Genomic DNA, 12,205 nt, shown 5'->3' on the forward strand with positions numbered 1-12,205 from the left:
TGTGTGTGTGTGTGTGTGTGTGTGTGTGTGTGCTCATGTGAGAGTGACAGAGACAGAAAGAGACAGCGTGCGTATAAGTACATGTGTGTGCGTGTGTTGGGGGAGGAGTAGGGAAGAGTAGGTGGGTGGATGGGTGTGGGTGTGTGTGAGTGAGTGTATGTGTGTGTTTGAGTGCATGAGTGTGTGGAATTGTGTGAGAGTAAGAGAGACAGAGACAGAGACAGAGACAGAGACACAGAGACAATGAGAGAGAGAGAGAGAGTCAGAGAGGGCATTTGGATCAAGGCACCCCATACACGCACATTGCTGCATACACATTTTTATGCCATCTTCTCGTGTTTTTTTCTTATCACCTACCCATTAGGCGATTCTTTATCGTTCCTATCAGTCTGTCTTTGATATATATATATATATATATATATATATAGAGAGAGAGAGAGAGAGAGAGAGATGGATAGATATATATATATTTAGAGAGAGAGAGAGATACATACATACATAACATATGGGTGTGTAATATATATATATATATATATATATATATATATATATATATATATATGCGTGTCTGTGTGTGCGTGTATGTATGTGTGTCTGTCTGTCTCTGTACATGTACTGTTTATCGTTGAATATTCAACACTCCTGGCCTCATTCACATTTCCCTCGCAAAACTAAATGCGGGCACGTGCATAACATTATTATGCACTTAAGTGCATGCTATGCTATGCTATGCTATGCTATGCGTGCGTGTGTGCATTCTGTTCTCGTGCCCTTCTGGATATCTTGGTCTTTCTTTTCCTTTCTCTTTATCATTTTCTTCTTTTTTTTTTCTTCCTCCCCCCCCCCCCCCCCCCCCCCCCCCCGCTTCCAATCCTCATAGCAATAACGAAGTCCCAGGCAGAAGAAGCGTGGAGATGCGGAAGGGAGGGGGGAGAGAGGTAACGGGGTGGTGGAGGGAAAGGGAAAGGGGAGAGGGGGAGTTTTGTCAGTCTCCAGGGAGGGGGCACTGTGTCTTGTCATAAGTTGATTGTCTTTTTGTGCTGGTTGATCAAAGGTCTGCCTGCCACGAGACAGGAGGCGGGGGATGGGTGTGTGCGTGTGTGTGTGTGTGGGGGGGTGGGGGTTTGTTGGGGGAGGGGGGTGCGGAGGAGGGGGGGGGGGTAATGTGTGTAAGGGGAGGGAGGGGAAAAAAGTGAGAGTGGCCGGCAGACCTAATGATATTATGCAAGCACTCTCTCCCCTCCCCCGTCCTCCACCCCACCCCGCTTCCCCAAACCCCTCTGCAGTGTAAGATTGGGGATTGGGGGTGTGGGGGGGGGGGGGGGAGGGGGCGGGTTCGAGGGGATCGATTAGCCGGCCTGATGATGATGATGATGATGATGATGATGCACCGGGGTACATAGCTCTCTGTCCTTGCCCTCCACCCGCCCTCTCTCTTTTCTCCCCCCTCTCTCTCTGTCTCTCTCTGTCTCTCCCCTCTCTCTCTCTCTCTCTCTCTCTGTCTCTCCCTCTCTCTCTCTCCCTCTGTGTCTCTCTCTCTCTGTCTCTCCCTCCCTCTCCCTCTCCCATTCACAATTCATTAATTGATTAGTTTGCAAGCTCTCGGGTTAAAAACAAACAAACAAACAAAAAAACCACATGTATGCACACACACACACACACACACACACACACACACACACACACACACACACACACACACACACACACACACACACACACACATACACTGCGGCACCAGCGCGTAAGCTCTATTGAATATACGCCATACCATGGGCCGATGACTAGATATCCATTTACATAGTGACTGTATCTACAAGTCTCCTTTGGGTTGGTTGAAGAGACTAGCCAGGTCGTTGACTCCTTGGACACGGGGGAAGAAACTGCTGGCGCATGACAAGTAAAGTATCGGTTCTAATGGTTCTGTACCGACGACTCGTAGGAAGAATCTCAACAAGCCTGAACTGCACAGATGGATGTTGCGATGGAAAAGCAAACATAAACGATACGTGACTGGAACAACCTGCCTGAAACAGCTACAGCAGCAGACACCTTGGACACCTTTAAGTCTAGGGTGCCCCCCCAATCAGTAGTTAATTAGATAACAGGTCCCCTACCCCCCCCCCCCCCTCCTCCTCCCCACCCCCTCTCTCACCCTAATATTTTTGGGGCCCTGCTGTCTTAGATCAGCATGGGACCGGCTAGCTCGGAAGGGCGAAAAGTGAAGTGATAGTAGCCTGCCGGAGAACCCACTTAGAGTAGGACTAGGTTTTCATCCTCACTAATAGGTCTGACGCTTTCTGTAGCTTGTTTTTCTTTCATCACAACCCAACAAAAACGGCGTAAAAATCAAATTGATGATTGTGGCCGTCAACGCAGTGAAAGTGAAAGTGAAAGTAAACACCATTATGTTCTGTTAAAGAACGGCGGCGATTATTTCCTCTTTCTTGTTTATTTCTTTCTCTTTTTTTTTATAAAGGGAACTGTGTGAGCGGATATTTCCACAGAGACACTATGGAAATCAATCCCGATTTTTTCAACTTTCACAGCAATAAACAGTCATCGGATGGCATCAGTTTGTTTTAGCGGGTCAGGACTGTTATTTCCCTCCAGAATTGCCGAATCTCTCTCTCATTTACCACACACACACCCATGGTGCTGACGATAAAATCGGGAGCCAATCATCTTTTAGGGACAACTCAACAAAGACAGACAAATGCGTGGGAAGGGGGGGGGGAGCGAGGAGGGGATGGAATCGTAAGTTGTTCTCGCAAACACAGACAAATCCATCGATTTCGACAAGAGACAGGGGGGGGGATGACTGGGGAAGACCGAATAAGCAAAAGACAATCAACAAAACACAGACCCCACCAAAATGACATTAACTCCCTTGGTTCCGGAAACAAGAGGTGGGTAATTTCGCAGTCTACAAAATGAGAACATCTATTTCTTTTAAAGTTATATACAGACCAGACAAAAATGAAAACCAAAACAAGATCGGAAAAACAAAAGCTAAAGTTGTTTTAAAAACAAGAGAGACAATTCAAAACAAAGAGCAGGCTGTGTGGCAGAGGCCGGGGAAGGAGGTAGAAGCTGCAAAGAGCGGAGTTCTCGCCGGCAAGATCGAAACGTTGTTAATCACAAGCCCGCGCTCAGAGACTTCACGCCCGGTGTCGGCTTTCGCTCCGTGAGTGAGAGGCCCGGGACCGCAGAGGAGGCTAGAGTTACCGCCCCTCCCTATCGTCCAGGGGGCCGTGAATGGCGCGTGGAAGGTCAAGGGAGGACTTTGCAGGACGGTAGTGACGAAGGGGGGGGGGGGAGGTCGCTGTGGCAGAGTCGGGTTTGGGCGGTGTTGGACTTTGTCATCCAGTGTTGTTCACCAGAAACCAGGGTTTGAAGGCCCGGCCCTCGGTTCGGCATGGTGGTGTGTTCTTGGGACAGGCACGTCACCCCGGTTTTCCCTCACCCCACCTAGGTGTTGCAATGGGTAACCTGGATTCGGGTCAGGGAGGGTTAAAACGGTGGAAGGAGAGGATTGGGCCTTGACTTACTATGCCCAGACCTACACACAGTGGATGTGAATTCACTGCCCAGGTGGCCGTTATAAGGCGATGGGACCTCTAACCTTTGACACACTTCAGCTGTGAGGACGCCATCGGTTTACCTCCCTTGCAGAACAGTCCGAACCCTGCTAACCACATGACTGGTTTCTCTCTCTCTCTCTCTCTCTCTCTCTCTCTCTCTCTCTCCTCGCCCCAACCTCCAGCCCCAATGCATTGATCAGACCTTGATAGTCCAGTAAATGTGTGTATAAAACATGAACCTAAAATGAGAGATAATAGATGAATAAAGTCAGCAAATGAAAACATTCACAGAAAACGAGGCAGCAAAGCGAATAGGTGCATACACTGAAATGAAAAGACGTAAACAATAAATGATTGAAATAAGAATATAAATGGGCTACGTTCAAAGAACGTGTTTGCTGTTGCTGAAAGAACTGCACACCCCCCCCCCCCTCCACACACACACTCTCTCTTTCTGTGTGTGTGCGTGTGGTGTGTGTGTGTGTGTGTGTGTGTGTGTGTGTCTTTCTTTGAGATCAAGGTGAAAGTAGAGCTGCCATCGTGACGGTATTGTGGCGTAATGGGCCTCTTGGCCTTTGTGAGGGGTATAATTTGCGTGGGACTATTGACTGCGATAGGAGCAGACAATAGTTTAGTCGCATACAGACGAGAAGAAATTATGATCAAATTATTTTCTTGAAACGATCACAACCACCCCCCCCCCCCCCCCCTTACACACACGCGCGCGCGCATCCGCACACACACTCACACATACACACACGCGCGCGCGTGCACGGTGGTGCACACACAGACACATACACACACACACACACACACACACACACACACACACAGCCCAGGGCGCTTTTCATGAAAGAAAAACAACAACAAATTACACTCAAAATGAACCACTCAGGACAACTCTCTCCCACTCCTCCTCATACCTCATTCATGCAGACTGAGTCGGCGGTTACTGAGGCGGCATTGTACTTCTACTACTACTACTACTGAGAAGAAGAAGAAGAAGAAGAAGAAGAAAATGTAGGCTTATATAGCGCAGTATCCCCAATCTCAGGTATGGCTCAGCGCGCTTTACAAGAAACATACAAATTTATGACAAATTTAAGACTAGGTGATGTAAAATATATACAGTCATCACAATCTCAAATAAAGCTGGAGACTTAGAATGCCTATAGATTGATTTTGAAACCATTAAAAAAAATCTTTAGTGAAAAGCGGAATGCAGAAACAGTCAGAAAAGGTAGGTCAGGTACAGTGGAAAGCAGATAATCACATTGTGGGAATACAGTAATTAAGAGCGGACAGTTCTTCAGGGAGTGTAAGCACTGATAAGGTGAGAAAAAGATATGTAGGTGTTGCAAAGCAGAGAATCACAATGTGGGCATACAGTAATTAAGAGCGGATAGTTCTTCAGGGAGTTCTTCAGGGAGTTCTTCAAGCACTGATAAGGTGAAAAAGATAGGCAGAGAATCACAATGTGGGCATACAATAAGTAAGAGCGGAGAGTTCTTTAGAGGGTGTCAGCACTGATAAGGTGAGAAAAAGATAGGTAGACAGGCCCAGAAAATTGGAGAGCAGAGAAGCACGCTGCGGGCATACAGTAACCAAGACATCCCCCTCGCCATCAGCTTCCTCTTACCACGATTTTCCGCCCTTGACCCTTCCCTATGTCTTCAGTGTCCTTCTAGGCGACGATCCTGAAGTCCCTGCCCCGTCAGTCAGGCCATGTCATAAGGGCGGAGGACCACGGAATTCCAAAAGCAGCTGCTGTTTGGACAACTAGCGAAGAAAACAGAGGTCTCCCACGCAAATGATAGTAAAGACAACCTAAGAGACAGTCTACAGTGGTGCGACATCCACTCTACTGAACGTGTCAACACAGCACAGGACAGAGTGGGTTGGGGCGATCTTACAGGGAAAGCATTAACGTGGCAGCAAGGCTCAGACAGCCAACAGAACGTCGCCACAGGCCAGGGTCTGTCCCAGGAACACACAGGACTTCCCAGTGTCCCGTGTGCTCACCACTCTGTCAATCCAGACTTGATCCGCAGGGCCACTCCTGTGTATGCAGATTGCCACACTGACTCGCTTTCCTTGGAATCTTGGGACAACCACTATTGTTTTTCTTTTCTTTTTTTTTCTTCTTCTTTCTTCTTCTTCTTGAAGACTTCTTCAACTTTCCATTAGTAGTTGTAGTAGTCGTAGTTGTAGTAGTAGTATCATTATTAATCGAGGGACAACAACTATTCTTCTTCGTCTTCTTATTATTATTGAAGACTTCTTCTGCTTTTCATTATCATTATTATTATTATCAAATGAGGGACTACTCCAGAAAGCGGAGTATGGCTGCCTACATGGCGGGGTAAAAACGGTCATACACGTAAAAGCCCACTCGTGTAGGCTACATACGAGTGAACGTGGGAGTTGCATCCCACGAACGAAGATGAAGAAGAAGAAGAAATGAGGGACAACCACTATTCTTCTTCTTCTCCTTCCTTCCTTCTTCTTCCAGACTTTCTTCCAGGCTTTTCTTCCAGACTTTCCTTCTATTCATTATCATTATTGTTATCAATAGTAGTAATAGTAGTAGCGTTCAGAGACAACCATTCTTCTTCTTCTTCTTCTTCTTCTCAAAGACTTCTACTTTTCATTAGTAGTAGTAGTACTACTATTATCATCATCATCACTAGTGTTAATGTCCACACAGCCCGCCCTTCAATGCGGACCTCCATTAACTCCACACCCTCACACCCCTCCCCCCCCCCCACACACCCCACCCCGACACCCCACCCCCACAAATGCCTAGCAGCACGCACACCGCGGGTGGTGGGGCATTAGCGGCACGTGGCTGTCCGGTCAGCCGTGAAATGCTGTCTGTCACAGGCCGCCACTGATCGTTAGCTGAGTAAAGCATGTCTCCCTGTCCTGACTCCCCCTCCCCACCCCACCCCCCCCCCCCCCCCACACACACACACACCACCCCCGTCCCCAGGGGCTCCCTCCACCTACAGACTACACCACTGCGTAGTTTTCCGCACAGACCACCGAATCACGCATGGCTCCCATCCAGAGAAGTTGAAGATCCCTTTGTCGCAAAGTTCGGGCATAGTCAGCATGTTACTTGGAGCTGCATCTGCATGTTTAAAGAGAAGAAGTACGACTGATACAGTGATTCAGGTTTTGTGTGTGTTTTTTTTTTGTTTTGGGTTTTTTTTTTAGTACTTTATTTCAAAACTTCCTTTCCTCTGAACACTACAATTACAATATTCCAGTAATCGTATGGCGATCAGTATCGCATACTGATGATCGACTAAACTTTTATTGAATGTATGGATTTTTTCGGCTCTTTTTTCCCCCCTTTTTTTTCTTCTTCTTTTTTTTCTTTTTTTGAGAGGGGTGGAGGGTGGTTTGTTTGTAAAAAAAAAAAAGAAAGAAAAGAAAAAAAAACAAAAAAAACCCTTATCGTTTCGAAACTTCGAAATAGAATCCACGTGCTTATAATTATGTTCATCGTAGAATATTCTAGTCGCAGTGAATCTTTAGCTTACTTCTAGATTTCATTTCAGGGGAAAATGCGTATCATCAAAACACATTCGTGTTACACTTACAACTGATCACTTCCCACCACACCCCTCTCTGAAAATGAGGGACAGGGGAAATATCGAAAGGGGTGGGGAGGGTGACAAACAGCAGGACCCATTGTCGAGACATTCCTCAGACATATAACTGACTTTCCCATTTGTACTTAAAACTTGCCAAAAGAAAACAAAACATAAAAAAAAACTAAAAACCTTGATTTTTCCAACTGTTTTGAAACTCTTGGCGAAAAACAAACTTGACTTTTCCAACTCTGTTAAAAATATAAAAAAATTGCCATGCCATCAAACTTGACTTTTCCAACTCTTTTCAAAACTGTTTACCAAAAAAAAACCCACAACAGACAAATTGACTTTGCCCAGCTAGGAGTCAGCGCAGGGAAGGGTTATCCAATCTCGACATCCCCAGAATGTCATGCGACGCCATCATGACTGTCCCCCCCTCCTCCTCAGACTCCCACACACACACCCTCCATCCCACATACACACACCACACACCCCCCAGGTGTAGATTTCCCTCTAAAGAAGAAACCTAACAAAAATAAAATAAAATAAAAACAAAAACAAGAGAACAATCGGAAAGTTGTCAGACATCGCCGAGGACCCTCACCGACAGTACCCAGTGCATCCTGCAGGAAAGATAATCAGCATAAGCAGGAAGGGGGAGCTAACTCCACTCTGGTCGGGTCGATGCCAACACCAGCAGCAGACCCCACGGCCATACCAGAGGAGGCTTGGCGGGATACGTCTGAGAGAGAAAGAAAGGAAGAAAGGAAGAAAGTAAATCAAACAAAACTTCGTCCTAGCCTGCAATCAATGGCCGCCATGTTGAGAAGGTGGTCACATGACCTTTGAGAATGACTACCCGAAGTGACGGGTCGTTCACCAACACTGAACCAAAAGGTTCCACAGTCCAAACTGTTATACAAGCAAAACAAACAAACACGTGCTTGCATTTTTTTCCAAACATTAATCCAGTGAACCTGTATGTGTGTGTGTGTTTCTAAATTCAAGAGACAGACAGAAGAAACAGAGAGAAAGAGAGGGGGAAGAGAGAGACAGAGAGGCACAGAGAGGAGAGAAAGAGAGACAGACAGAGAGAAACAAAGACAGAGAAACGGAAACAAAGAGAAGAGAAACACACATAGGAACACAGAATGAGAGAAAATAAAACAGACACAGAGAGATGAGAAAGAAGGAGACAGACAGACAGACAGGGACATAGAGAGAGACAGGCAGAGAGAAACACATGGAGATACAACAACAAAGACAGAGAAGAAACACAGAGAAAGGGGGTGGGGGGGGGGGAAGAAGAGAGACAGAAGGAGAAGTGAGAACGTGATGCCTTCTTTTGGACAAACACATATACAGATAGCACACACACACACACACAGAGAGGTGGCGGGGGTTTCCAACGCGTACAAAGTTACTGGCATTGCATCATGGTCACAAGCAAACAGCCGGGGACGTAAAATCCACAAACCAGTCCAATCTGAAAACTTTTTTTTTGCGACGTGCAGACACAAAAAGCAAATGGCCTTTGCACCTTTAAACAGAACACCAGTACCCTCACGAAACAAACAGTCCGGATTTAAAGACTCTAGGTTAAAAATAAATAAACCATCCGAACCTCTTTTAGAAGATGATGGCGCTAACAACTAGCAAACTAAACAAAACTTGTTAAATAATGTAATGTTAATTATACTGAACTCCCCCTGAAATACCAGCATTCGTATTGTATTATATTACTTTTTGTCACAACAGATTACTCTGCGGGAAATTCAAGCTGGTTTCCCCGGGGGGAACTCGTCGCCACAGTGTAGTACCACATTTTTCTCCCACATGCATGTGTATTTTGTCTTACGATCAAAATGGGAAATGTCTACAAACGTCTGCCATGGAAAGATTCATTTGTTGCCGTGGGTTTTATTACGTGCGCTAAGTGCTTGCTGCACAAAGAGCCTCTGTTGTTGTTGTTTTTGATTTGTTTTGTTGTTGTTGTTGTTGTTTTGTTTTGTTTTTTTTAGGGGGGGGGGGTTGTTGTTTATTTGGTTGTTTTTGTTTTGTTTTGTTTTTTGTCTCATTCGAATTACTAGCACCCAGACCACCACTCAAGGTCCAGTGGAAAGGGGAGAGTAAAATTCCCGGTCCATATATGGGGACTCGAACCAGTGGACACTCGCTTCCCATCCGTGTACATTACCACCAGCCCACTTCTCCACCTATTTGTAGTTTGCTACAGGAAGACTTGTATCACAGATTGACATAAGCTTACATTTAGGCCAACAGCAAAATGAGAGCTGTATGATCGATGGTTCCACCATTACAAAGGGAAGTCATTTACAGCTTAGTCCTTTGTGAAGGACTATGGCTCTCAAACTAGGAGGCAAGGTTGCACTGGCTCTTAATGCTGCAGCCTTGGGGGCTGGTTGGCCTTTGTGAACCATCCCAGCGCCGACTATACATAATTATATCCTCTTAAAAGAGAGTGGGAATGTAACTTGGGCAAGACACTCTCCACTATAATCAAATTCTAGCCCAGAAAGTCGGGACAGCAGTTGCCTCCTCTGCTGTTCTGATGGTCATAGTCGGACACGACTATCATACATGGAGTCAGGCAAAGGAAGACTACTGGAGGAGACTGACGCCCACGTTGTCTGAGCACTGACCATTCCGGCCTGATGACTGATGGGCCAGGCTGGGTCGTCTCCAGACAGGAGCGGCAGGGGGTACCTCCCGGCAGAGCTGTCCGCTTAACTAACCTCATGTCCCTGTTCAGATTTATTCTCATGCCTGTTGATGTGATTTGTGCTGAACACGTTTGAAACTGTATATTGCACACACGCGCGCGCACGCACACGCGCGCACACACACATACGAGCGCGCGCATACACACAAACACACACACACACACACACACACACACACACACACACTACACCACACCACAACACACGCCAACACCCAGAAACATCCACGAAATGAGAAGTGCACAGTAACAGGAGTGTTTCTGCTTGTTTCTGGTTCCAGTGGCCGACAACCTGGAGAGTCTCCAGCACCACCTGGGTCTGACGGACGCCAACGTGGAGAACATCCGCAAAGCCTTCATTGCAGCAGTGGAAGGCGACGAGCGCCCCATCCTCAAGATGGGCATGCCCGAGCGGGCCTGGCCCGAGGTCAAGTTCCTCTTCGAGACCTTGCTGGAGAGCGGCTTCCACGTCTAGAGGAGGAGGAAGAAGGAGGAGGAGGAGGAGGAGGTGGAGCAAGAGGAGGAGAAGGCCTGGTCTGCCCCTCCCTCTGACCCCCTCCCTGCCCTCCTCTAAGCCCCTCCAAAACCCCTCCCCTCCACCCCACCCACCCAACCTCTCCACTACCGCCCGCCAGTGTCCCCCCGGAACAGACGAGCGACGATGACGCGAGGCACACGCCCTCTGTTTGTTGTTGGTGGATGCTGATGAAGAAACAAGGCAGACTGTATATTTGAACAAATAAAAGAATAATAGAATGATAATACACCAACAAAAAAATAATAAACCCCCCTGCAGAAAATAAACCGACCAGAGATTCATCTTCACACAAAACAAAATCATGCATTGAACCTGTAGCATGCTGCAAGCATTTTCTTTTTCAACCCCACTCCCCACCCCTCCATTCTTCTAGCATTCCCTTTGATTTTGTGTTTATTGTCCGAGCAAAAAATGTAGTTTGTGGATTCGTCCATTTCGTGTAGACGACAGGTAGCTAAGTTTTGGTTTTTTGTATTCCTTTCTTTTATGTTTTGTCCAGCGAACACTTCTGTTCAAATACCGATGATTATTTTTCTTTGTTCCGAGGATTGTTTTTCTTTGTTTCGTTGGGGAATTTTTTGTGTTTATTTTTTCCCTCCTTCTTAATCTTCGTCCACATGAGCAGAGAAATAATCCATCTTCCTTGTACGGATATTTTCCTTGTACGGATATTTTCTTTAAATCCAAAATCGATTTTTTCAGTCGCATTCCATTTTTTCAGTAAATTCGTCCACTATTGTTGTATTGAAGTCAGAAGAAGAATAAAAACATACAAGGGAAAACAACCCAAAGAAACCAATGACAAGATGACACTGGTACTCGTTCGGTTTTCGCTTTCTGGTGAAATAAATGCAAACAAAGCCCCACACCCCCTTTTTTCTTAAATTCTTGTTTTGTTTTGTTTTTTCTTTAGAATGAAAATGAATACAACCACTTCTTCAAAGAGCAGAGGCTTTTCGACAAACCTTGGGAACGGATATCATTGTCACGCCCCCCTCCACCCCCACCCCCACCCTTTTTTTTGTTCTTTTTTTTTTTTTTTTTGGTCTGGATTATCTACGTATCTTGCAAATTGTATCCTCCCACTGACTGTTTGCCATTAGACCCCCTCCCCTCTGCCTCCCCTCCCTATTCTAAACAAATCTTTTTGTTTCAATCACTGTCTTGCCATTGGTTGATCAACTTTCTTATTTCTCTCTCTCTTCTTGTCTTTAGTTTGTTCAAAACTACACCAACTAAGAAACTAAACAAACTTGTCATTGGACTGTTGGAAATCGTCAAAAATGTTGTTAACATCCCCTCCCCTCCCCTGCCCTCCCCTCACCCGCCCCATTAAAAAGGTGTTTTCCACGAGGTGAATGATTTTCAAAGGCACGGTAAAGACACGTTGAAAATGACAGAGTATCTGGTCATGCTGGTTACCAGAATGTATAAGGCGTGCAGATTTCGACTTTCTACCCCCCCCCCCCCCCCCCCCCCCCCCCCCACCAATCCCTCCTCTTCAGAAGCCCCCCATCCCTCACCCTTCCTTCCTCTGTCTCGTCTCCCGCACCCTTCCCCCCCCCCCCCCCTCTGTCCCCTCCCATTCCAAAACCTGACAGGCAATATATAACACTCACATTCACCATGTTTGATTTCTTTTTTTTTTCTTTTTCTTTTTTCTTTTTCTTTTTCAAACTATTTTGAGAGAGATTCGCTTTCTGAAGATACTTTGACATGAGCAGGCCGTAGGTTATTA

The 12,205-nt window shown here is 46.2% G+C and overlaps 1 protein-coding gene across 1 annotated transcript in view; it reads left to right on the forward strand.

Moving 5' to 3' along the window:
* The window catches only part of LOC143281695 (neuropeptide prohormone-4-like), a 223,486-nt gene extending 211,569 nt beyond the window's left edge, over positions 1 to 11,917 (forward strand). Inside the window, exon 5 of the mRNA XM_076586949.1 lies at positions 10,211 to 11,917. Within this exon, the coding sequence (XP_076443064.1) occupies positions 10,211 to 10,404 (194 nt within the window). The 3' untranslated portion in view covers positions 10,405 to 11,917. The remainder of the gene's footprint in view (positions 1 to 10,210) is intronic.
* Positions 11,918 to 12,205: the final 288 nt, after the last annotated feature.

The sequence above is a fragment of the Babylonia areolata genome, chromosome 4 (assembly GCF_041734735.1).
Source record: "Babylonia areolata isolate BAREFJ2019XMU chromosome 4, ASM4173473v1, whole genome shotgun sequence".
Classification (NCBI taxonomy): Eukaryota; Metazoa; Mollusca; class Gastropoda; order Neogastropoda; family Buccinidae; genus Babylonia; species Babylonia areolata.